General features: G+C 41.5%; 1 protein-coding gene across 1 annotated transcript in view; it reads left to right on the top strand.

Moving 5' to 3' along the window:
- The window catches only part of LOC131201699 (sodium- and chloride-dependent betaine transporter-like), a 78,053-nt gene extending 55,929 nt beyond the window's left edge, over positions 1 to 22,124 (top strand). Inside the window, exons 13-15 of the mRNA XM_058189799.1 lie at positions 1,207 to 1,307; positions 6,902 to 7,072; positions 15,710 to 22,124. Coding sequence (XP_058045782.1) covers positions 1,207 to 1,307; positions 6,902 to 7,072; positions 15,710 to 15,859 — 422 coding nt within the window. The 3' untranslated portion in view covers positions 15,860 to 22,124. The remainder of the gene's footprint in view (positions 1 to 1,206; positions 1,308 to 6,901; positions 7,073 to 15,709) is intronic.
- Positions 22,125 to 27,192: the final 5,068 nt, after the last annotated feature.

The following is a 27,192-nucleotide window of genomic DNA, read 5'->3' as shown; positions in this document are numbered from 1 at the left end:
AGTTTTTTAAATATGCATTTTAGTATGTCTGTCATCGTGAAAGGATTAGTTTTACAAGTCTTCATACAGATGTTGAGGTAAATAAATATGAAAGATTTCTACAGATTTTCTATAAATTCATCAGTGCTGACTTTTTCTGTTATTATTTGACTATATCTAACAATTTGGATAAAATCCCTTTTATTTGCTTCTTCATACATGATCAATATTAATAATGATAGCATATTGTACAGAGGTCTGAGAGGCCTGGTTTAAAACTCTAATCACTCATGAAGGTGACAGAATTGCCTCTTTACCCCTTGGACTAGCCTTTCTCAGCCTGGTGATATGTTAGTCTACAGTTTCCATCATTCAGGCCGGTGGTAGTCAACCTGGTCCCTACCGCCCACTAGTGGGCATTCCAGCTTTCATGATGGGCGGTAGGGGTTTTGTCCGATACTGAAACACTTCCCTTTTTTAAAATTTAATTGACTTTTTAAAAAATTTTCATAAAATTATTTTAAAACATTTTCATTAGGTTTTCATAAAATTCCCCGTGACAATTTACATTTCTGAAAATATACTATTTGTATCACCTGCGCATAAGTTTAGTTCACGTTACGTAAATGAAACTAAATGGCGCTATAGTGCGACCGCAAACAAAAGAGCCTCGTCCCAGAATAGCTCACGCAGCTCCCCCCATACCACCCAGCTCCCCCCATACCACCCAGACAAGCAGAGCTGGTAGCCAGTGCCCCCCCCCCCAACCCAATCCACGATGCATGAGAGGCATGCGCAGATGATGATACATGGCGCATTACTGTGGAACCGGTGGGCGGTTAGAAAATTTTACTACTAGCAGAGATACAAAAATGGGTGGTAGGTATAAAATCAGGTATACCCTTGATTCAGGCGATCTCACAATTGCCTAATGTCACTTCTATTGCCCATGATTAGAGCAGCCATAATCCAATTTACCATGAAGGTAACACTTTCTAAAAGAATGGTAAGAATTCTAATCCAAAATCGTGAGAAATATTGAACGATTGGAGGGTTAGAGAAAATTGGTTTAAGCTAGCAGATTCCTATGGAGAGTTTTAGATTGCTTTGATCTCCTAAAGAAGATATACAGTTGAATTGCAGGCCAGAGGGGTGGTTTTTTTCCTTTATCTGACTGGTTTTTGACAGCATGAGGTTTATATCAAGTTCTCTTTTGTGATGGTCAAGGAGCTGATCGTTTTTATGACAATATTGAAGATATGATTGGCCACAAACCCTGGCCCCTGATTAAATACTGCTGGCTCTACCTCACACCTGGTCTTTGTCTGGTAAGTACACTGACTGTGTCTTTTACACATATATTGCAAGGGTGGGTGATGGTGTAGAAAAAAATTCTTCTTTAATTTCCCTTGCCTGACATTACAGAAATGGTACTATTAATTGTTGTATAATTCTTTCTATTAACATCGTTCGCTGTAGTAATCCTGGTTAGCTATTTTTAATTTAGTTTAAATATTTTTACATGTCATGAGCTACTCAAGTGGCTTACAATGAGATGCCAAAGGTAGGAATCTACAGAAAGAGAGAGATAGAGATCCAGCTATACCTTGCAAATACATCAAAGGGATCCTTGGTGCTCTCTGAACTTAGTGGTTTTCTTCCAGACATTTCATTACTAAACGAGGTAACATCATCAGTTTAGTAACGGAACATCTGCAAGAAAATCACCAAGCTCAGATAGCACCAAGGAGCCCACAGTTAAACCTGAGCTGCAATTATACTTTTCTATTGGTATTGAATGTGGTGGCTCAGTGGCTAAGATGCTGAGCTTGTCAATCGAAAGGTCGGCAGTTCAGCTGTTCGAATCCCTAGTGCCATGTAATGGGGTGAGCTCCTGTTACTTGTCCCAGCTTCTGCCAACCTAGCAGTTCGAAAGCAGGTAAAAAATGCAACTGGAAAAATAGGGACCACCTTTGGTGGGAAGGTAACAGCGTTCCATATGCCTTTGGTGTTTAATCATGCCAGCCACATGACCATGGAGACGTCTTTCGACAGCACTGGCTCTTTGGCTTTGAAACGGAGATGAGCACTGCCCCCTAGAGTCAGGAATGACTGACACATATGTGCGAGGGGAATCTTTACCTTTTTATTGGTACTTACATCAATAGATGGCATAGCACAAAATAAAGATGGTTTACAGGTAGCTAAAATGTCATCAAGACATGGGCTTATTTAAATAAGAAGAGTGTAGTTAGGGGAGTTCCAGAATAAAGGAAGTGCAACACAATACAATATATAAATATCAAAGCTCAGGAAAGCTGGCTGAGGAGTTCTGGGAATTGAAGTCCACAAGTCTTCAAGTTGCCAAGGTTGGAGACCCCTTCCCTAAACCATTGCCCAGAAATAAAGCCCAATATCTCTTTTAAACTGTTGGCCTATTAAATAGGTTTAATATTTTAGCAGTCTTTTTTAGTGCATAAAGTCCCTTCTTGGCAGGCCTCCAGTTTCAATATTGGAAACTTACAAACCAGGTGTCGTGTCCCACTCCTCCGCTGACGGCCGGGTCAGGGAAATCCGAATCAGGCGTGCCTCTGCAGCTCTGCCAAAGTCCTAGCAAAGTTTTCAAGGCAGGCAGGAGACCAGGAAGTGACTTCAGCAATATAAGGTAGACTTTGCCTGACTCAGAGAATGCCAGAAAGCAGATCCTTTATATAGGCCATGGGGTGTGGCTCCATGACTCAGCACTTATCCAGGCCTGCCCCTCCCTTCCTTCTGTTGACGCCGCCTATCACTCCAGGCTGTGGGGGAGGGGGAGGGGTCTAGTTGCTCCGTTTGCCTGAGCATGGAGCCAGGGCTGGGGGCTGGAGGCACTTCTTCTTCCTCGGCCTGTCTGGACATGGTGCCAGGGCTGGGGCCTGGAGGCATGCCAGGACATTCCTCAGCGTTCGGAAGGAGATAAGACGGGCCCGGCTGCAGGGAAAGCGAAGGAGACACAACACCAGGGGTGAAATGCTCCTGGTTCGTACCAGACCAGTGGATCTGGTAGTGATGGCAGTGGATGGTTCAGAGAACCAGTAGCAAAAATCCCTGGTCCCCTGCCCATGCCCAGCTGAGCCGTGTGATTGTCAGAACTTTTTTTTTAACTTTTAAAAGCATTTTTTTACAACCTCAATAGAGTGTAAAAAAATGCTTTTAAAAGGTTAAAAAAAAGCCTCTGACAATCAAGCAGCTCAGCTGGGATCAAAGCCTCTTTTTTTATTCAATCGAAGTGGTTGTAAAAAAATGCTTTTAAAAGGTAAAAAAACGCTCTGACAATCACAGCTGAGCCATGCGATCGTCAGAGCCTTTTTTTTTACTTTTAAAAACATTTTTTACAACCTCTTTGGCCGAATAGGTTGTAAAAAAATGCTTTTAAAATTAAAAAAAAAAGATCATGCGCCACAGCTGATCAACTTCCCCCGCGCCAACTGTTCAACTTACTCCATGCCTCTTTTTGGCATGCACATACATGCCCAGCCAGCGAACCGGTAGTAAACCTGTTCAGTTTTCACCACTGTTACAAACTCATATCCCATCTAAAAAGTGAAAAAGCAGTTGAGGAGATTTGATTCTTACAGAACTTAGAAAAGCTAATGCAGAATAGCAGTCCTCTGTGTCAGCCTCTTCACACATATTGAGCGCTGTTTCCAGATGCCTAAACATTGGTATTATTGCCGTTCCAATCATTAAGAAAGGCAATAAATCTAATCCTGCTGAGTTCCACCTGATCAATCTCTGAAATGTTTTAATAAACCAGGTGCCAAACGTCCATGTGAGAAACTCAGTGATTGTTTAGAAAAAGAGCAAGTTTCGATTGACTAAGAAATATGTTTCAAGAGAGAACAAGCAACTATGGAATACTTATTTTTGTAAACCATCCAACAGAAAAATATTACTCTTCATCTCGAGGCTTCCTTGTTGCTGCCTTTATAGATTTGAAAGTTTGATCTCTAGGGGAGGATTGTGGTAGAAATTATTAAAGACATCTATGGATTTCTGTCTTACAAGATTAATTATGATGCACTACAAGATATTTATATGTTGATTGTACAGTAAGCAGAGTTGTTGCAGTCCCAATTCTCAGAATAAGAGGAAGGGTCGTGGTGGCGCAGAGGTTAGAATGCAGCACTGCAGGCGTTTTCTGCTGACCGCCAGCTGCCTGCAATTTGGCAGTTCAAATCTCACCAGGCATTAACTCAGCCTTCCAGCCTTCTGAGATTAGTAAAATGAGGACCCAGATTGTTGGGGGCAAAATCAGTGGTGGAATCTTACCAGTTTAACAACCAGTTTGTTGAGTGTGCGCGCCAGATACGCACTGGGCGCACGTGCACAGTTTGCTGAAAACTGAACTTCCGCATTGCTGAGAGCAAGGAAAACAGCTGAGAAGCGGTAATCCACTCTGCTGCCCCGATCAGCTGGGCTTCGTAAGTAGAAATAAAGGTGCGTATAACGCAGGGGAGGGCGGGTGGGCCATTTCAAAGAAAGAGAGAACTGGGTTGCTTCACGGCTGAAAGTCTGAGCTAACGGTTCTCCCAAACCGGTCTGAACCAGTAAAATCCCACCACTGGGCAATATGCTGACTCTGTAAACCGCTTAGAGCGGGCTGGAAAGCACTGTAAAGTGGTATATAAGTCTAAGTGCTATTACTAATTAAACAAGGTTGTATTCTGGCCCCCTTTTTAGTTAATCTTTATTTAATCTACTCCTTAACTCAGATCCTAAACAAAACTGAATTTCACCCCTTAATGCAGGGCTGTCAAACTCCTGGCCCATGGGCCGGATGTGTTACGCGCCGGCCATGCCCAGTTTAGCCAAAGGGGGAAAAAGTCCTAATATGTCATGTGATGCCGCCATGACTATGTGAGTTTGACACCCCTGCCATAGCGCTAGCAAAAGTGTTTTTGTATACACAGATGATGCGATCAACTTTTTGAAGACCTTGAAGTTGATATTCATCAGAGTTTACAAGTTTCAGATGCTTATTGTGGGGAACCAAAAATTAGGAATTAATTGTAGTAAATTAAAAGTGATTGTATCCACAAAGCAATGAATTAAAGTCATCCATGAATGGAAAACTACTGGCAATTTGATTGAGGAAATTCAGATATTTAAACATCATAACATGTAATGCCTTAGGAATTGTGTTTCAATCTTCTAATACCTGGAGAAAGGGTAAGAAAAAATATATTTCATCTCATGCAGAAAAAAAAAATTCTGATGTAATAATTAGATTTGCCAGCCAGCAGGGAAATAATTATGTTTCCACTGCAATCGCACTTTATACTGTAGAGCAAAAAATGCTGAGCTAATACCCGATGGCATGGAAATTGTGCCTATAAAGATATCAAAAAATTGGAGGTAATTCAATCCAGGTCCTTAAGAGCGGTGCGCCATGTCACTCACTGCATTTCAAACACCCGCTTGAAGCTGGACCTAGGTTGTGTATCAAATAGCCCTGCACCAGGATTTTCCAGTTGATATATTTTCTAAAATTAATTTTGGGGGGAAAGCTGCCTATTGCATCGAGTTATTTCTTGTCAACAAGTCTGATTCCTCACGGACATAAACCATGGCTTCAAACTTGACCTCTTGTGGATTCTTAGGTCAGTCTGAGAGCACCTTACAAGCGATCTAGATTTACAGAAGGAACACAGGAGCAGAATTTTTTTACCACTCCAACACTGACCTTTGTAACCTTTATCTGTTCTTAAGTATTGATACAAAATTCTCCCTCTCCTTCACAGTACAGCCTTCATTCTTGCCAGGCTTAATGACAGGCCATCAGGGGTTTTGAAGGGAAAATACAGCAACCTTCCCTTTCTCAATCAAATCCATCCCTGTATCACTCGTGGGTTTCACTTTCCTTCGCTACCGGTTTGAAACTGTGAGCGCTCGCACGCGGCACTTCTGTGCATACACAGAACCTTCTGCTCATGTGCAGAGCGTCTGTGATGACGTCTGGGTGGGTGGGCGGAGCCTCCTGCCGCTGCCACTACTGGTTTGCTCGAACCGGGGAGAACCGGTAGAAACCCACCACTGCCCTGTATGGAAAGTGTTGTGGAGTCAAAATGAATATGTTCTGCTGAACTGCCCAAGAAATCATACATGGCACTCTGGATTAATATAACCATTCCAGCTGTAAAGACTCCTTGAGTTACAGCCATTCACTTAGTGACCACTTACAACGGCACTGAAAAAAGTGATGTATGGCCATTTTTCACACTTGTGAGCATTGCAGCATCCCCATGGTCATGTGATCAAAATTCTCATGCTTGGCAATTGGCTCATGAGCGTGGCTGTGTCCCAAGGTCATGTGATCACATTTTGTGACCATCTGACAGGCAAAGTCAATGAAGGAGGCGGGGCTTGGTGCTCTTCCAGCTTGCTTGTTTTCTTACAGACGTTTCATTACCCAAACCACGTATCATCAGTGCTAGTCAATAAGGAAGCCAGATTCACTTAATGACCGTGTTACTAACTTATCAACTGTGGTGATTCACTTAATCACTGTGGCAAGAAAGGTCATTAAAGGGGGCAAAACTAACTCAGCAAATGTCTCACTTAACAACAGAAATTTTTGGGCTCAGTTGTGGTCATAAGTCGAGGACTTCGTATTCTCGGGGATGGAAAGCAAAAATGGAAATGGAAACCTAAAGCCCAAGTCTGAGCTGAAGCCAACAGTCACTTAGCAGATCCTAATAACCAACTCAATTTTTGCCGATATGATTGGAGTTCACTATAGACTCTGTTTACTCAGAGCGGAAAAAGGTCATGCTGAAAGTCCTTGATTAAATGCACTTTTTCTTTTCCTTAATTATCTCTTACAGATGCTTCTAATTCACTACTGCATAGCTGTCATGCTGTCTGTTCTTGTCATCCTCAGGCTACCTTCCTGTTTTCACTCATTAGATACCAACCGCTCAAATACAACAATGTTTATGAATATCCTCCGTGGGGGACTGCAGTAGGTTGGGTGTTGGCCTTGTCCTCTATGATCTGCATACCGTCCTACATTATATTCAGCTTCCTGAAAACCAAAGGATCTGTCAAAGAGGTAATAAGAACAGAATTTCTCTGAAGTCACAGAACCTTGTTTAGTTATTTTACATGATTGTTCCTAAGAGATAGAGCTGACAGGTTCTTTCAGTTTGTATTACTGAAAAAGATGTATTCTGTATCCTAGGATAATTGTTTTTCCATGATAACATAAGCCCTGAAGTAAATCCACACCATGAAAGCTGGGTTGGTGCATCATTACAATGGAAGAAAGTCAGATGCCTTCTGATACATGAAAGAACTAACAAAAGCAAATTTGGTTACTGATAATTGTAGAAGACGTCACCCTTAGTGCAGGGGTGTCAAACTTGCAGCCAGCAGCCCGGATGCATCATGCGCTGGCCACGCCCACACCCAGTTTAGCAAAGGGGGGGGAGTTTGCGATATGTTATGTGAGACCGCCGTGACGATGCAAGTTTGACACCTTAGTGCATCGAAGACTTCTCTAGAAAGGCTGTTTGTGTATTTTAAACATATCTAGTTTGTCTGCCTCTTGTTCGGAATCCTTACTGTCATTGTACTGATCAAATCAAGTGGAAAATATGTGCAAATAAAGAAAGACAGAATGGAGAAATAATCCCCAAACCCTTAAGAAATATTTCACACCCCCAATCCTTTTTCAAACTGACAAAATGCAATTTTTATTTCTTCTTTATTTCTTCTAGCTATGCGTTTTTTCTCTTCTAAGTTAGAAACTTAACGTTGTGCAAATGATAACAAATCAGAACCAGTCACTGCCAACCATGGACTGTCTAAATGACACTCATAGTTATAATTGTTGCTCTACCGCAGAAGACTGAAGCACTGAGCAAACTAAGAAGTGCCTGTAAAATTCAAAACTTGCTTCGGGTTATAACTATGGTTAATATAGTATGTTGCAATAACTATAGGTAATCATTGGTCGAATTCACAAATCACACTGCTCCATTATGTGAATTGTTTGGTTTTAGCATTATAAGTAACGCGTTCATGAGAGTTTAATTTTACATGTTCAACTACTATAATTGATCTAACCACTGAAAAAGTGATGTATGGCCATTTTTCACACTTGTGAGCATTGCAGCATCCCCATGGTCATGTGATCAAAATTCTCATGCTTGGCAATTGGCTCATGAGCGTGGCTGTGTCCCAAGGTCATGTGATCACATCTTGTGACCATCTGACAGGCAAAGTCAATGAAGGAGGCGGGCTTGGTGCTCTTCCAGCTTGCTTGTTTTCTTACAGACGTTTCATTACCCAAACCACGTATCATCAGTGCTAGTCAATGAGGAAGCCAGATTCACTTAATGACCGTGTTACTAACTTATCAACTGTGGTGATTCACTTAATCACTGTGGCAAGAAAGGTCATTAAAGGGGGCAAAACTAACTCAGCAAATGTCTCACTTAACAACAGAAATTTTTGGGCTCAGTTGTGGTCATAAGTCGAGGACTTCGTATTCTCGGGGATGGAAAGCAAAAATGGAAATGGAAACCTAAAGCCCAAGTCTGAGCTGAAGCCAACAGTCACTTAGCAGATCCTAATAACCAACTCAATTTTTGCCGATATGATTGGAGTTCACTATAGACTCTGTTTACTCAGAGCGGAAAAAGGTCATGCTGAAAGTCCTTGATTAAATGCACTTTTTCTTTTCCTTAATTATCTCTTACAGATGCTTCTAATTCACTACTGCATAGCTGTCATGCTGTCTGTTCTTGTCATCCTCAGGCTACCTTCCTGTTTTCACTCATTAGATACCAACCGCTCAAATACAACAATGTTTATGAATATCCTCCGTGGGGGACTGCAGTAGGTTGGGTGTTGGCCTTGTCCTCTATGATCTGCATACCGTCCTACATTATATTCAGCTTCCTGAAAACCAAAGGATCTGTCAAAGAGGTAATAAGAACAGAATTTCTCTGAAGTTACAGAACCTTGTTTAGTTATTTTACATGATTGTTCCTAAGAGATAGAGCTGACAGGTTCTTTCAGTTTGTATTACTGAAAAAGATGTATTCTGTATCCTAGGATAATTGTTTTTCCATGATAACATAAGCCCTAAAGTAAATCCACACCATGAAAGCTGGGTTGGTGCATCATTACAATGGAAGAAAGTCAAATGCCTTCTGATACATGAAAGAACTAACAAAAGCAAATTTGGTTACTGATAATTGTAGAAGATACAATTTTGGTTACTGATAATTGTCACCCTTAGTGCAGGGGTGTCAAACTTGCAGCCCACAGCCCGGATGCATCATGCGCTGGCCACGCCCACACCCAGTTTAGCAAAGGGGGGGGGGAAGTTTGCGATATGTCATGTGAGACCGCCGTGACGATGCAAGTTTGACACCCCTGCCTTAGTGCATCGAAGACTTCTCTAGAAAGGCTGTTTGTGTATTTTAAACATATCTAGTTTGTCTGCCTCTTGTTCGGAATCCTTACTGTCATTGTACTGATCAAATCAAGTGGAAAATATGTGTAAATAAAGAAAGACAGAATGGAGAAATAATCCCCAAACCCTTAAGAAATATTTCACACCCCCAATCCTTTTTCAAACTGACAAAATGCAATTTTTATTTCTTCTTTATTTCTTCTAGCTATGCGTTTTTTCTCTTCTAAGTTAGAAACTTAACGTTGTGCAAATGATAACAAATCAGAACCAGTCACTGCCAACCATGGATTGTTATACTGTCTAAATGACACTCATAGTTATAATTGTTGCTCTACCGCAGAAGACTGAGGCACTGAGCAAACTAAGAAGTGCCTGTAAAATTCAAAACTTGCTTCGGGTTATAACTATGGTTAATATAGTATGTTGCAATAACTATAGGTCGAATTCACAAATCACACTGCTCCATTATGTGAATTGTTTGGTTTTAGCATTATAAATAACGCGTTCATGAGAGTTTAATTTTACATGTTCAACTACTATAATTGATCTAACCACTGAAAAAGTCCTGGATTTGTGTTTCCACAAACCATGATTAAAATAAGCCATGGCAAAAGCCAGTGTGTAAACGCAGCCATTTCTTCTTGTTGGTAGATGTTTCTTTACTGATACATGTAGATTATGGAATGACAATAGAGGAGAACACTAGAACTCAATACTTTCATGGAAATGGACATTTATCTTAGTGGAATAATTTGAATTGTAATCCAGTTCAAAAGGCTGGGAAATCCCACACAAGTCCTGAAATGAACTTTTGCAGCAATGCCATCCCCAAGACTTTAGAAAGGTGATGCCATGTCCCCAGGACCTTTATTTACTGATTAACGATATTGATGTAATAACAAATGACATTATATGCCAGCCCTGGTTTAATAGCCACCTCAGGTGGATAACATGAGACAAAGAGAGCAAAAGAAAGGAAGTGAAGTTTGAAGCAAAATATGGTAAGATCAAAAGGAGCCAAGATTAACAATTGCTGAAGAGGATGGAATTTGCAGAGATGGTTAAATTTATTTTATTTTATTTATTTATTTATTTTGTCAATCATATATAAGATAACAGGTAAAAGTATAACAGGGACGGTAGGCTTCCTTGATTAGTGAAAAGACAATATCTATATATACTGCTGACTGGAAACCTCTTACAGGATTCCCTCTTATAGTATAGACTTTTTGCATGAAACAGAAACATTTGATCTTATGATTTGTGGTCCATAGATAGATTAAATGGATTGTAGGAAAAAGAGTAGGGTTTTTTTTTTGTAATCATAAAGTAAGAGGTAATTTTGTATCTGTAGTTATAACCACTGCAAAGGAAATCAGAAATGGTCTTTTTCTATTACTTTTCATTCTTTTTTTTATATACTTTTGGCTTCTTTCCTCCTTTTTTTCTTACTTTGTATTAGTTCTTGCTAGTTTTTAATCTTCTTTTTATGTTTTTAATTAAAATATTAAAAACACAATAATGATAAGCAGACAGCAAATCTTCCCGAAAGAAGCTGAAGAAATAGTGGAACACCTAGTTAGCTGCTGCAAGAAGATTGCACAAACTGAAATCCCACGAAATTCAATGGGATTTATGCTGAATGTGTGCGTGAGTCCATCTTAAACCAAAAAATCAGTTTCTTTGAGTTTGAAAGTTCTACCTGACATTTTGTCAGAAACTGAAGGTCAACCAGAATATATGCAGACATAATTCATGTGTTTGTAGATTAGAAATTTGTTCTGAGGTGACAGCTCACATATCACTTACGGATATTTAAAATAATCTTCTTTTCAGCAGTTTGATTTATAGGCTTGATTCAAAAGCTACCTGGGTTGTTGCTTTTATTGTTAAATAAAAGGAAAACCAGCTCTTGCCAATTTAACTCAAATCTTTCCTTCTAAGGGTTCTAGCCTTGACAGCTTTAAGGTATGTGGACTTCAACTCCCAGAATTCTGCAGCCAGTCTTGCTGGCTGGGGAATTCTGGGTCTTAAAGTCTACAAGTCTTAAAGTTGCTAAGTTTGGACACCCTGCTCTAAGGTCCATTAGTTCTCACTTCTGTCCACTTATTTGACACAAATAATTTGTGTGCACGTGTGCATATGCCAGAGTTACTCCTGTTGTAGTTCCTGTATTATGAACCTTAGTTTCTACATTTCTATCATTTGGAGCCTAAGCCTGAAAGAAATAATAGAGTTACCAGGATGTAATTACTAGCCATTTCCTTTGAAATCACCTTCATTTGTTTGTTTACATGTTACATAGATTGCAGATATTCTTAGGAGTGGTGCGGTGGCCTAGAACTGGAGCTCCTGCCTCACAATCAGGAGGCAGTGAGTTCGATCCTAGGTAGAGGCTGACATTTCTCTCTCTATGAACAGTGAGAATAGATCTGCTAAACAAAACTCCGCATTGGTGACAGGAAGGGAATCTGGCCATTAAACACTCTGCTACCTCCATTCAGTTGCCCAGACTCCACCCCGTAAGGGATTATGGAGTCATTATAAGATGGTGATAGATTGCAGATATTCCTCTGAGGTAGCACCTTAGTATTGGGAGTCATTTTTAAGTTACTTTTTAACTGCCAACCTGAGCCATCCTTCAGCCATGTGGACTTCATCTCTCAAAATCTCAGCAACTGTTACATCGGGTCGTGAATGCTGAGTATTTCAAATTCTTCATCTAGACAATACTGAGGAAGTCTAATCTAGAAAAAACTTGTGCTCTTCTTTTTTTAAAAAAAATAAGATCAATCCAGCATGTGGAGTTTACCTTAGGTTGCCTATCAGGGAAAGCCTTAGTGGCGCAGTGGTTAGAGTGCAGTACTGCAGGCTAATTCTGCTGACTGCCAGCTGCCTGCAGTTTGGTAGTTCAAATCCCACCAGGGTCAAGGTTGACTCAGAGCAGTGGTAGGTTTCAAATTTTTTTACTACCAGTTCTGTGGGTGTAGCTTGGTGGGCGTGGCATGGCTTGGTGGACATGGCAGGGGAAGGATACTGTAAAATCTCCTTTCCCTCCCCAATCCAGGGGAAGGTTACTGCAAAGTCCCCATTTCCTCCTGAATAGCTGAGCCTTGGGAGACAGAGAATAGATGGGGGTGGGGCCAATGAGTGGCTCAGACTGCTAAGACAGTCTGTTATTAACAGCAGCTGCTTGCAATTACTGCAGGTTCAAGTCCCACCAGGCCCAAGGTTGACTCAGCCTTCCATCCTTTATAAGGAAGGTAAAATGAGGACCCAGATTGTTGGGGGCAATAAGTTGACTTTGTATATAAATATACAAATGGATGAAGACTATTGCTTGATATAGTGTAAGCCGCCCTGAGTCTTCGGAGAAGGGTGGGATATAAATGCAAATAAATAAAAAAAATCAGAATTTTTACTACCGGTTCTCCGAACTACTCAAAATTTCCGTTACCGGTTCTCCAGAACTGGTGAGAACCTGCTGAAACCCACCTCTGATTCAGACTTCTATCCTTCCAAGGTGGGTAAAATGAGAACCCAGATTGTTGGGGGGCAATATGCTGACTCTGTAAAACCGCTTAGAGAGAGCTGTAAAGCATTGTAAAGTGGTATATAAGTCTAAGTGCTATATAACTCTAAGTGCTAGGGAGAGGTATTCGCCATCGTATTTAGCTCTGCAAATGTATATTATGGATTGCAATGGGGAAAACCACATTGCATTAAATCGAGGGTAGAATCCTTTCAATCTGAATGTGGAACAGAATGACTTGAGTCTGAATTGAGCTTAATGTAATAGACTGTAACAAGACTTAAATGAAGAAGATGAAGGCAAAAATAATTTACATTGCGGCTGCTTTTTGCAATTCAGCTTATTGTTATTGCCAAAGGCAAAAACAAACAACTCAGAATATAATTAACACAAACAGCTGGAGCAAATGTTAAAAGCATCAGTTATTACATAATAATTAAAACAAAACAAAAAATTCCATTTGACCTAGAGTAAATTTTCCACATTATTTAATAGAAAAGTAGAGATACGGAACAATATAGTGAGAAAATCTGTTAATTAATATTACCAGAATTAGAAACTTTTAAAATTACTTCCACAGGGAAAAGCACAGCCAGCCCCAGTTTTACTCTTCAAACCAACATTTGGTTTATGAACGTTCTACTATCTAAGTACCTTAAAAAACATATTAGTCACCCCGCCAGTGGATTTGATTATAGGGCTCCTGTTGGGTGCTGTAAACAAATAATATAAATACTATAACTACTAATATTTCCATTTGTGCAACCGTTCAAGAGAACATAATCATTTTACAAAAATGATTTTGAAACACTCTAGAGAGCAGCCATACTGTTCAGTGCATACAACTCCTGGAGTACAGCAATTTGCGGCGGAGGTGGCCTAATCACATCCGTTTGGCAACTTCTCACATGATAAAACCTCCCATCTGAATGTAAGGAGAGTATCTTAGAAAACATCAGGAGCTGTGGAAACTAAGAGCTCTTAAGTTAACCTTAGTAAGGAGAGGACAATGTTTTGTTCTTCTACGTAGAGAAAACTGGATGGGTAGCAATCTAAATGAGCAAGCCAGAGTTGCACAAGTACCTCTGAATTTGAGTGGGGGCATCTTGATTGTTGAGCAACTCACTGGAAAAAAAATGGTTTCATTAATTTTATTTACTATTTATGCTAGTTTCCATGATAGAAACAGTGTCTCCCCTTCCATCTTCATGATGAACTGAGGAGATTCTATTCTTGTAGTACCATAGTTGTATTAGAACAGTTATGGCGAACATTTGACGTGCCCGAATGCTGGCCTTTGGCACGTGAAACCATTCCGCGAGATATGTACTGACCCTGTTGGCCTTCGCTCGCGAGTGCTGATACTCGGAAGAGTGGCATTCCATCGCGCATGCGCAAGTCGCGCCCGAACATCCAGATACCAGCATAGACGCGCGCCCATTGAACAGCTGGCTATCGCGCATGCACACAACGTCAACCCGGAATGTCAGGTGCCGGCCTGCGCATGTGTGATGGAACGCCACTCTTCCGGGTTCTGCCACTCCCGTGCATGCAACAGCCAGCTGACCGGCGCACGTGTGATCACAGGAATGTGGAAGAGGAGCCAGTGAGGCCGCACATTCTTTGCGGGATGGTTTTGTGTGCCGTTTTTGGCACACGTGCCATTGGTTCGCTGACACTGTTAGAGCATTAAGAACAGATGGTACTCAGAAAAAAACTGATGACTTCATGCAACACTTTATGATAATCTTCATACACTCATTTCTCAAATGACTAGCGTTGGGTGAACTACAGAAGCAGATAATGGAAGTTCTGAATGAGTGGCTCCAGCAGGGAATAAATCTATAGCATTTTTCAGGAGTCTTAGCTCAATTTTTGCAGAGGGCTTTCAAAGTGAAGTTGAAGGCCAAATGAAGCCCTATCTATGGCCTGTGTGAGTCTCCAGGTTGTGAAACTATGTTTAGTTTATTCATGAGACCATTACGGAGAGGAAAGATGAAGTTGTCAATTATTATAAAGCTATTAGAGACAGAACTATTCACATAGGCGTCTGACTTATGAAACCTTTCCCCTCATGGGTATGGAAGAATAGCTAGTTTAAATGCATGTTTATCTAATTTACACGGCTCAAACCAATATATGAACCAAAAACAACGATATTGCATACTTTATAATGTATTTTTCTGATTAAAAATTGAATATAAAAATATCTAGTTAGCCATAATTGCATGAACGTGCACATACTGGAGAAATGACAGTGACAATGTGCATATTCTCATGAGAACTTAAAAGCAAAGAAGCAAATTCTTATAGGAATGGGACAAAACAAATTTAAGATTGGAAAATAAAAACCCGAACGCCTTAATGGAAGCAAAATTCTCATCTCTAATTGCCACAACAAATGAGTGTGTTTTCCTTCCTAATCCCATGCTTTTGTAAGTATGCAATCTATTAAAAACATCCCCACTGTAAGCATTGCTGGGATTTTTATTGTGTGCTATCATACGTCAACAAGCAGTGAACCTAAAAGCAAAATAGCACAAAACATTAAGCCATTTCCAGTCTGCTCTTTTAAATGTATGTTCCAATAAACGTGCCTTATGAAAATTTCATAGATGGGCTTTTGGACTGCCTTTATCCACCCCAACTGAGGCAGATTAATTTGGGTGTCGATTTGCTTGATCGTTTAATTAACAGAGATACTGCCTGCCATTTTCCTTGTCTTTCCACAGCGCTTATGCCAGCTCACTACTCCATCAGAAGACTTGCCCCAGCCAAAGAAGCATCTGATGGGCACTTCTGGTTGGGAATGTCCTGAAATGGGATCCCAGCATCCAGTCAAGGACGTGCTTGGCAAGACAGGGACGGAAACCAACTTCTAGGGCTTCCTGACATTCTGGAAGACTCTCTTCATATTTCTGAAGACTTCTGCTTATATCCAGGCTGAGTTTCTTCTGAGGTCTTCCTTATTCTCTTAAGATGTCAGCAATTTCTAAGAACGGATCACTGGATGGAAAAGAACCAACCCTTGTTTTTCCATCAGCACAAGAGGACCTGTAAAACCATCGCGGTGAGGATCACAGCTCAAGATCTCCACGAAACCCTTCTCCTTGACATGGTTGGAGAATGGAGCTATCACTTGTGAATGCTGCATATGCACTCTCTATCCTTGAATGGTGTTGTGTTCTGTTTGCAAGAATTAAGTACGCAGCACGATCAGGTTACCTGAAAACTCATCCTGTTGAAGCTGACTCATCCTTTCTTTAATCATTCTTCCACTGCTACCTCCACTCTTTGATACAAATGGTTAACAGTTCTGTGAAAAAAAAAACCTAATCCAGGAACCTCTGAGATTAGCCAAAAGTGTACTCTGTGACAGCAGGATGAATACGTCTTGGACAAGTTTGATGGATTACTTTTTTTTTTCTATTGTTCTCAATGGTTTACATAAATCTGCTACAGGTGAGGGCTTCTTTCAACAAACATCATACCCATCTATTTTGACTTTCTAAATTAAAGTTGATTGAACAACCTCTCCGACTGGTGACAGCCCAGAGGAGAGTAAAGTGGCGAATTGGAAGCAAAATAATTTTGTGAGATACTGCCTTCACATTCTCTCCTTTATCTTTTGGAGAAAAGATTGGCACTGAAAGACTGACAGTCTTTCAGTTTGAATATACCTCATCTGACACTGCTCCGTGTGGCATCCTTGAGTGGTTGGAAAACTAGAACAAAAAAAATGTGACTCGCATGGGAAATGCTGTAAAAAGGAAATGCCAAAATTGCCTTAGTGTGTGTGGGAAACACATAAGAAATCATCAACTTGAGAATGACCCACTCCTGGACACCTATCTTGGCACAGAGATCAAAAACTTGCATATGATTTATAATGCAAAAGTAAAAAAAATAAGAAATGCAACTTACAATCAGCCGGAAGAACGCAAGTTGTGCAGAGTGAGCTGGTTTGCCTGCCTTTATTTCTTATGTAACTGCTCTATTTGTTTTTAAAAGACAATTTAATATGCTCTTATGCAGCACAAACGTCCTCAGAATTTCTCCCATGGCATTTTAGTACTCCTACAAATTGACAGAATTCTTTGTTTCTCTGCATCTGCTTTCAGAAATGCCCTGTGTCCCAAGCAATGCAGCTTCCAAGAATCTGTATGTACTATTGAAGTCATTGTCCCTTGCTGTAATAGTGCTTGTGAATTTGACTTTTCAGCAGAGGTGTTTCTGTAAGGTATAAAAAAAAGTCAAAACGATGACCTTAATTGTATAATTAAAGCCTTGCCCCCCTTTTTACATGTGTTGCACAAGTGATGCATGTAAAAAAAAGGGGTGGGGCTTCATGAGTGTGCTTGTAGTCCCCATTTGGATTGCCACTGACAGCCCTGCTTCCAGCCTACCTTTAAATAATATAGCCCAAAGCAGGAAATTTTCTATTGTTATCAGATTGCACGATGCTATTTCAGACTGCAGGAGAAACATGGAACTAAGATCTCCCTTTAAGCTTTAGTTGAGATGAAATTAAATGTTATATTCCTTATCTGAGAGTAAGTATATCGAACCGATCAGGGGTGTCAAACTGGCAGCTGTGGGCCAGATGCATCACGTGCAGACCACGCCCACCGCAGCTCCGCGAAAGGGGAAAACGTCGCAAAATGTCACATGACAGCAATGAGACGCGGCAAGCTTGACACCCGTGGTAAAGGTAGTCCTTGACTTACAACCACAATTGAGCCCAAAATTTCTAATTTGCTAAGTGAAACCATTTGTTAAGTGAGTTTTGCCCGGTTTTACATCTTTTCTTGCCCTAGTAGTTGCCGTTGTTAAGTTAGTAACACAGTTGTTAAGGGAATCTCGGTTCCCCGTTGTCTTTACTTGTCAGGAGGTTACAAAAGAAGATCACATGATCCCAGGGCACTGCAGCCATCATAACTATGAATCGGTTGCCAAGTGCCTGAGCTTTGATCACGTGACCAATGGGGATGCTGCAACAGTTGCAAGCGTGAAAAACTGTCATAAGTCACTTTTTTCAGTGTCGTTGCGACTTTGAACGGTCACTGAATGAACTGTTGTAAATTGAGGATTTCCTGCCCTTGAAAGAAAAAAAAATCAAGGCATTTCACAATAATTTGCTGGGTTTGATTTTTATCACACACAATAGCCCACAACAAGTTTCTGAAGAATAATTAACTTTTCCCAGTCCACATTTGCCCTAAAGTAGGGGTGTCAAACTCAATTTCATTGAATGCTGCATCAGGGTTGCGTTTGACCCCGGGGAGGGCTGAGGCGGGGTTGGCCAGGATGGGTGTGGCCAGCATGATGTCACTCGTGTTGGGGGCGAGTGGTGGCCTGTGGAGGCCCGAGCGCTCTGCCAGTGAAAATGGGCTCCCGAGCTCCGTTTTCAGCTGCGATGGCCTCCTGCAACCCTCTGTCTGCAAAAACAGAGCTTGCGGGGGGGCGGGCACACATGGCCCTTGCAAGCTCTGTTATCACCTGAGATGGCCTCCTGCAACCCTCTGCCAGCAAAAACGGAGTTTGGGAAGGCCATGCGTGGCCCTTACGAGCGCCATTTTCATTGGCACAGGCTCCTCAGGCCAGTCCTTCACTATTTCCAGGGTGGCTCTGTGGGCCAGATCTAAGCACCCCGCAGGCCAGATTCAGCCCCCAGGACTTGAATTTGACTGCCCTAAAGAGTTTCTAACCTGGCAAAGTATTCCACAATGCCTTCTTTCAAGTGTAACTTCTCTTTGCCCTAGCTTCCTCCTTCCATAGCCAGAAGTGTTATCTCATGTCTAGGGACTACAACTGCCAGAATGTTATGCCAGTTTAATAACTATTATAACTGGAAGTCCAGACTGACTAACGGGAGGATCTAAGATTAGAAAAAAGGGCTGAATAAAGTGGTCATAGAAATGGGATAAAAGAAACCTCACCTCAGAGATATTTTACTAGATGAGTACTCAAATCCTCTGTCTGAAATAAAATTCCCTATACCACCAGGCTTGAAATTTTAGGCCTGGATGGCCTTGAATTACGCTATCTACATTCCGACCTAAGCTTAGTACACAAGATTATTTACCATAATCTTGTCCTGCCTGTGAATGAGTACTTTAATTTCAACCGTAATAACATAAGGGCTAACAATAGATTCAAACTAAATGTAATTCGCTCTAATCTTGATTGTAGGAAATATGACTTCTGCAATAAGTAGTAAATGTCTGGAACACTCTACCTGATCCTGTTGTTAGTCTCTCTAACCCCCTCTCTAAACTGTCTACCGTGGACCTTTCACATTTCTTAAGAGGTCCCTAAGGAGGCATGCATAAGCGCACCAGCATGCCTACCGTCCCTGTCCTACTGTTTCCATTTATTTATATGTACCCGCACATCTGGTGTTGCTTCCATTGCATGTTCAGTGAGATGAGGATAGAGCTAAGTCTAATTGAACATATTAAGATTCATTCACAGATGTATCATGGCTATGTTTGTAAACTTGAGCTATCTGCTTCATCAACCAAAAAGAGAACATTTCAACGAAACCTACTCAGGCAATTGGGGTCTCTGAGAACTAGATGGACTCTAGTAATCTTCCAATATTTCAGGGCTGTCCACAGAGAAGAAGGGGTTGACCTATTCTCCAAAGGTCCTGAAAGCAGGACAAGAAGCAAGGGATGGAAGCTTATCAGAGAGAGAGAGAGAGAGTTCCAACCTAGAATTAAGGAGACATTTTCTGTCAGTGAAAACAATTAATGGATGGAATGGCTTGCCTTCAGAAGTTGTGGGTGCTTCATCCCTGGAGGTTTTTAAGGGGCCTCTTGTGGCTCAACAGACTAATGCAGTCTGTTATTAACACAGCTGCTTGCAATTACTGCAGGTTCTAGTGCCACCAGGCCCAAGGTTGACTCAGCCTTCCATCCTTTATAAGGTAGGTAAAATGAGGACCCAGATTGTTGGGGGCAATAAGTTGACTTTGTATATAAATATACAAATAGGATGAAGACTATTGCTAACATAGTGTAAGCCGCCCTGAGTCTTTGGAGAAGGGCAGGATATAAATGCAAATTAAAAAAAAAAGAAGAAGAGATTGGACAGCCATTTGTCCCGAATGGTATAAAGTCTCCTGCTTGAGCAGGTGATTGGACTAGACCTCCAAAGTCCAGAATAACTTGGGTATTTTCTGTATTAATCTCCATTATCTATAATCCTTGATCAATGTGCTTTGTAAACTACGTATTAGTTTACTTGGAAGGAGGAAAGGGATTTTAATGAGTATAGGTGCATGGTGACCTTATGACTGTCATTCATTCATTCATTCGATAGAAATTTTATGATTGAGATAGGAACTCTTTCCCATCAACATTCCTTTCACAGACATTTTTCGTGCAGAGGATTCCTCCTGTCAGACCAAATTAATACGCTTTGGTTTCTTCCAATTTTTAATTTTTCTGATTTAATGCTATATTGTGTTTCTGATCCTTTGATTTTTTTTAAAAAAAATCAATGAAAACAATACATCTTTTGTATTGTAATGTAATGCATTTTACAAATTTTGTCTAATAAGCACACATTTTATTAAAAAAAGATCTTTATATTTGCCATGCATGTTCACCAAAATATGCATTTTTGTATGCCCTGTATCATGCTATGTGCATTTTCGATGCCTTTTTTATAAAACAAAACAAAAACAGAACTGCATTGTAGAATATGGAAAACTGTAAATGGCAATGGGTAGCAGTTTCATTTGGCATATTGACTGGAAAGAAAAAACAGATTTGTCTGTGTGAAAATATGAACTAATGACATATCACATATGTACTATGTAACTTATACATTCCAAATTGTCCACTATGAAGCAAAATCATAAGAAACATTCTTGTCTTCAGCGTCTTCATGCAAATAAGATAATCCATGTAAAGTTACCAATTTACTATTTATTTATTTTTTATTAGCCCTACTTCTGGCCTGCCACAATATTTTGACTTGCAGATATTTAGCAAGTGAATGGCTTCTATCCCAGTTTGGTCCAGGTCTGGAAGTCAACCAACCTTCCATCTGTAATTATCTTCCAATCCATTCCAATTGGTCAGTTCACTGCATCCAAAGAGAACCTCTGTATAATTCATGATGCTCATTTCAATGTGAATGCCCCTCATCTATTAACATTGCCTCTGTATTTAAATGGGAGATGATCACGATTGAGAAATTTCTCCAAAATACCTTCCATGGAAACTATGTTAGCTTCCTCCTTTCTGAGTATCTTGAGCTATATTTCATGAGTGTGCATTATGTATAGGTGCTAATTCTTTGTACATAAGATACAGTCCCATTTCCTTTTATGTCCCATTTCGAAAAGTCCCATTTATGAAGGCAATGGTTGAAATTTCTTTTAGTGTGGGTTCTTCTGGAAGTCAGAAACTGATCTGTGGCTAAGAAAGAAATGTGGTAATTAATTAGTAGCTGATGGCACTGAAGCTTTTGAGCCATAAACTTGGATATTGAACGTGCTTCATTTTCACAACTTGAGAACCTTTGGCGATTACAAAAGGTTAGGTGAACTCCTCAGCTGATTTGTTGCCTCATCAAAATTAGTCACTTTGCTATGATTTGTTGGGGGCAGCTAAAATTATTGATAGAGTAGATCTATAATTGGCCTTCAACCTCTGCACAGATGCTGGTAGAGCCGGAAATGGGCTAATAAATTTTAAAGTGAGAGCATTCTGCTTTCACTAGAAATAAACTAGAGGTACATGCTCCTTGGCCATTATTATGTGCTACAGCTCAGATAAATAATATTGTGCCAACAAGGTAGCCATGCTGATACTAAAGACATAAATGAAAGTTATGAGAAATATTTTAGTGCCTATGATCTGTTAAAAACTATGAAAGTCATGCTAATCATAAAAATCTGAAACTTCATGTAACAAATGCGGGCCAAAATCTGTATGTATGAAAATTCACACAACATGTATTTTTGTGGAAGGGATGGGGGGAAACTGATGAAAACATTTTTTGCTGTCCAGCCTTGTTCCAAACAGAAAACTAGGCTGTATCTCTCAATCGTGTTTATTTTCAAAGAATGCTGATGTGGAGACCAGAAGCAATTGTGAAAATAAAGAATTTCACAGAAAACTGTTTTGTCATGTTCTGGATTCCCATATATATATATATATTAATGTTAGCATCACCTTTATAAAAACGTTCAGAAAGGAGATGGGCGCCAAAGGAACGCCTGAAAATTCCTAGTTTCTATCCCAGAAGACTAGCATTGCAAAATGGGAGAATTTTGCTAGCCAACTCTGAGGTAAATTAGAATTCATATTCTCCTTTCTGGGTGGCAAAGTATTGGATCAGAATGCAGATCACATTGCATTTTGTCCAGAATCCATCAAATTATGATGACCCACAAAAAGGACTCTTTTTTTTTTTTTTTTTGGTGTTATTGCTTTTCCCCATCTGCAATGAATGTTTATCTTGCTTTATGCTTCGTTGCTCACCATAGCAATTATCAAAGAAGCAGGGACTCAGCCTGGGGAACCAGGGCACAACGCAGCTGAATCTTAAAAGCACTTTAAAGGAAAATAACATCAACTCTTCCTTGCTGGGTTGGGGAACATAGGTATCGATCGGTGTCTCCTATTGTCAATCTCTGCCTTCATAAAGGAGAGAGTTTATTTTTATACTTGTAGAGGGTTTTGTTTTTCTAGCTCATCACACGTGGAAAGCCACATAAAGCAGTGTGTCAGGAATCCACGAAACTTGGGATTCTTAGGAACTCAGAATTCACTCCATTGGTGAAGTGAAAAGGTTCACTTTTACTAAGTTCAAGCAGTTACAGCATAAGCAAAGCTGGATCTAAATATTCCCACAAAACCTGCATTTTGCCCATCTCCCTGGCCGTTCCCCCTTGACCAATCCATCAGCGTCGAATAGCATTTGTTTTTGATATTTTGGGAACAGCTTTGAGGTTTGGTGCCTCTTTGGTGGAGTTTTGCATTCTGTTCTCACACTCCATCCTTGATCGATCAGTTCATTTTGGATTGACACCTCTAGTTCCTGTCAACTTGTCATTGTTGTTCTCCTATTAGATAGCTGAAGAGTAATACCTGAGTAGTGTTTTTTTCTCTACTTTTGAGTCAATTTTTGACTCCTGATGACTGTCTAGACAAGTCATCAGTATCCTTACCAACATTTTTGGAAGTGGTTTACCATTATCTGCTTTCTAGGTCTGTGAGAGCAAATAGCCTAAGGCAGGGATCTCCAAACTTGGCAATTTTAAGACTTGTGGACTTCAATTCCCAGAACTCCTCAGCCAGCAAAGCTGGCTGAAGAATTCAGGGAGTTGAAGTCCACAAGTCTTAATGTTGCCAAGGTTGGAGACCCCTGCTCTACGCAGTTGCAAGTCTCTGCAACGCAATAGAATGTGAAAAACTGCTGTCCCGTGTGGCCAGTCATGGTACTGCAGTTTCACAGCTAAGAATCTGCTCAGGTTGCCCATTTTCTGAGCTGAAAAAGCCACATATAAACACAACAGCACTTAAAAACAATTTAGCTGCATTTTGGCTCTATCTCTTCATGCCCAGTTCTGGTTTGGCTTTTTGGCTGGCTGAGGAATTCTGGGAGTTGAAGTCCACAAGTCTTAAAGTTGCTAAGTTTGGACACCCCTGGCCTAAGGTCACCCAAGTGACTTTCATGTCTAAAGTGTGACTAAAACTGATGGTCTTCAGGTTTCTAGCTGATGCCTTAACCTCTGCTCCAAACTAGCTCTTAGGAACCACCAAATTAAGTATGGCACAGTGTCAAAGGTTTACAGAAGTCTGCTGGCTTGTGAAAGTTTATCACAAAATGTTCCAGTCTGTCTAGAGATGTTGATCTGGAGCCAAGAAGAAATAGATTTTCCAGAAAGTATATCAGTCTAGAGCAGGGGTGTCAAACTCAAGGCCCATTGGCTTGGATCTGGCCCAAGGGGTGCTTAGATCTGGCCGGCGGGGCCGCCCTGGAAACAGTGAAGGACTGGTCCACGGTGCCTCTGTCAGCAAAAATGGAGCTCGAGAAGGCCATGTGCAGACCTCCTGAGCTCTGTTTTCTCTGGCAGAGAGTTGCAGGAGTCGGTCACAGCCGGAAACAGAGCTCGGGAGCCCGTTTTTGGTGGCAGAGTGCTTGGGTCTCCACAGGCATCCCCGACACAAGTGATGTCGAGCTGGCCACGCCCAACCCAGCCCCTCGAGGTCAAACACAACCCTAATTCGGCCCTCAATAAAATTGAATTTGACACCCTGGTCTAGAGAAACAACTATCGAATGGGACCTCGTGGGCCACCTGCTTAAAAAAAAAACACACATACCCATCTGACCATCTGTAGTGGAGATGAAAAAGAACCTTTTCTGTAGCTCAGCAAAGAGGAAGCTGGCTGGGTTAGTTAGTCCTTCCTGGCTGGTGCTGGCTACTCAGGAAGTGACACGAGGCTGGCTCCGGGGAATTATAAATGCTTCATTGTTGGAAGGGGTTTTCCCCGCTGCCTTGAAAGAGGCAGTGGTGAGACTCCTCCTCAAGAAGCCTTCCCTGGACCCAGCTATTTTGGGAAATTATCGTCCAGTCTCCAACCTTCGCTTTGTGGCGAAGGTTGTAGAGAGTGTGGTTGCATGGCAGCTTCCCCGGTACCTGGATGAAGCTGTCTATCTAGACCCGTTCCAGTCCGGCTTCCGGTCCGGACATAGCACGGAGACAGCTTTGGTCGCATTGGTGGATGACCTCTGGAGGGCCAGGGATAGGGGTTGTTCCTCTGCCCTGGTCCTATTAGATCTCTCAGCGGCTTTCGATACCATCGACCATGGTATCTTGCTGCACCGGTTGGGGAGTTTGGGAGTGGGAGGCACCGTTTATCGGTGGTTCTCCTCCTATCTCTCCGACCGGTCGCAGACGGTGTTGACAGGGGGGCAGAGATTGACCGCGAGGCGCCTCACTTGTGGGGTGCCTCAGGGGTCGATTCTCTCGCCCCTCCTGTTCAACATCTACATGAAGCCGCTGGGTGAGGTCATTAGTGGTTTCGGGGTGAGTTACCATCTGTACGCTGATGACACGCAGCTGTACTTTTCCACCCCGGACCACCCCAACGAAGCTGTCGAAGTGCTGTCCCGGTGTCTGGAAGCCGTATGGGTCTGGATGGGGAGAAACAGACTCAAGCTCAATCCCTCCAAGACGGAATGGCTGTGGATGCCGGCACCCTGGTACAGTCAGCTGCAACCGCAGCTGACTGTTGGGGGCGAGTTACTGGCCCCAACGGAAAGGATGCGCAACTTGGGTGTCCTCTTGGATGGGCGGCTGTCGTTCGACGATCATTTGGCGGCCGTCTCCAGGAGGGCCTTTCACCAAGTATGCTTGGTTCGCCAGTTGCGCCCCTTCCTTGACCGGGATGCCTTATGCACGGTCACTCATGCTCTTGTCACTTCCCGTTTGGATTATTGCAATGCTCTCTACATGGGGCTGCCCTTGAAGTGCACCCGGAGGCTGCAGCTAGTCCAGAATGCAGCTGCGCGGGTAATAATGGGAGCAACTCATTGCTCCCATGTAACACCACTCCTGCGCAGTCTGCACTGGCTCCCTGTGGTCTTTCGGGTGCGCTTTAAGATTTTGGTTACCACCTTTAAAGTGCTCCATGGCTTAGGGCCCGGGTACTTACGGGACCGCCTGCTGTTACCTTATGCCTCCCACCGACCCGTACGCTCACACAGAGAGGGCCTTCTCAGGGTGCCGTCCGCCAAGCAATGTCAGCTGGCGGCCCCCAGGGGTAGGGCCTTCTCTGTTGGAGCTCCTATGCTTTGGAACGAACTTCCCCCTGGTTTATGTCAAGTGTCTGATCTTCGGACTTTTCGCCGTGAGCTGAAAACGCACCTATTTATTCAAGCGGGACTGGCTTAAAAGTTTTATTAAATTTTTAATTGGGGCTATTTATATTTTAGGGTTTTAAATTGGTTTAAATTCCGGCCGTCTTTTGTAATATGTTCGGTTTTAATCTTGTTTTAATGTGTATATTGTGGGTTTTATTCGGCTGTACACCGCCCTGAGTCCTTCGGGAGAAGGGCGATATAAAAATCTAATAAAATAAATAAATAAATAGTTCTGAGAAACTGTCATAATGGGGTAGAGAATTATGCATCTTGCCAAGTTTTGAGATCTTTTCAGGTGAACTCTTTTTTTTTCCATCCTGTGGAGATATAAATGAGAGTCCACTCGACTAAAATGAAGATGTAGAATTAATAAAATGACTAGCAATTCATTACTTGGCCAGTTAAACAAATAGCCTCCTGATTGCAGAGGGGTATAAGCCAGTCATTCTAGCCAGCTAGCACTCACCTAAATAATGAATCTAATGTTGAGTCCTTTGGAGCTTTGGGGTCTCCAACCTTGGCAACTTTAAGACTTGTGGACTTCAACCCCCAGAATTCCTCAGCCAGCAAATTCTGGGAGTTGAAGTCCTCAAGTTTTAAAGTTGCCACGGTTGGAGACTCCTACTTTGGAGCAGCAGCAGGTTAGCAATATCTCACTTTAAAGTTACTTACAGCTGTTCCTTGGACTGCATCTTTGGCTTTAGGGGAGAAAATATGAATATAGACTTAGCAGGCATTGGGCTTTGCTCATTTGCAATCTAGATGGATGCACTGTCTCAGGAGAACTAAACCACATATTTTTGCCCTTGCTATAACAAGCTTCAGTCCCACCACTACTAAGTGCTATGCCATGTTCTCTTCCTATCTACAGAATACAAAACAGGAGGCCGGGAAAAGTACTTACAATAAGTGGCCTCATTTTTGCTGAAATTAATCTTTTATGCCTATCTTTTTTATCAACACTTTGACTTCATTCAAAATATCTTCATCACAACGAAGTCCAGAAGTAAATTGAAGAAGAAAGAAGAAGGCCTCAGGTTTTTTTAAAAATGAGGAATGGGGAATCAGAGCCCCATGGGCCTAAACCAATTTACAAGATTGGACCACACAACAATGTTCTCACTAGCAAAATCTATATATTTTTTAAGAAGCGCTGATAATTCTCTTTAATAAGAAAAGAGCCATGGTTGCTTTGTTGCCTAAGATCTATAGATGGATGATAGACGATAGATGATAGAGATGGATGGATAGATGATAGTCCACAAGATGATAGATGATAGAGATGGATGGATAGATGATAGTCCACAAGATGATAGATGATAGAG

This window comes from Ahaetulla prasina, chromosome 7 (assembly GCF_028640845.1).
Source record: "Ahaetulla prasina isolate Xishuangbanna chromosome 7, ASM2864084v1, whole genome shotgun sequence".
NCBI lineage: Eukaryota > Metazoa > Chordata > Lepidosauria > Squamata > Colubridae > Ahaetulla > Ahaetulla prasina.
Note: the sequence above shows the minus strand (reverse complement) of the source record. Positions and strands in the feature narration are given on the sequence as shown.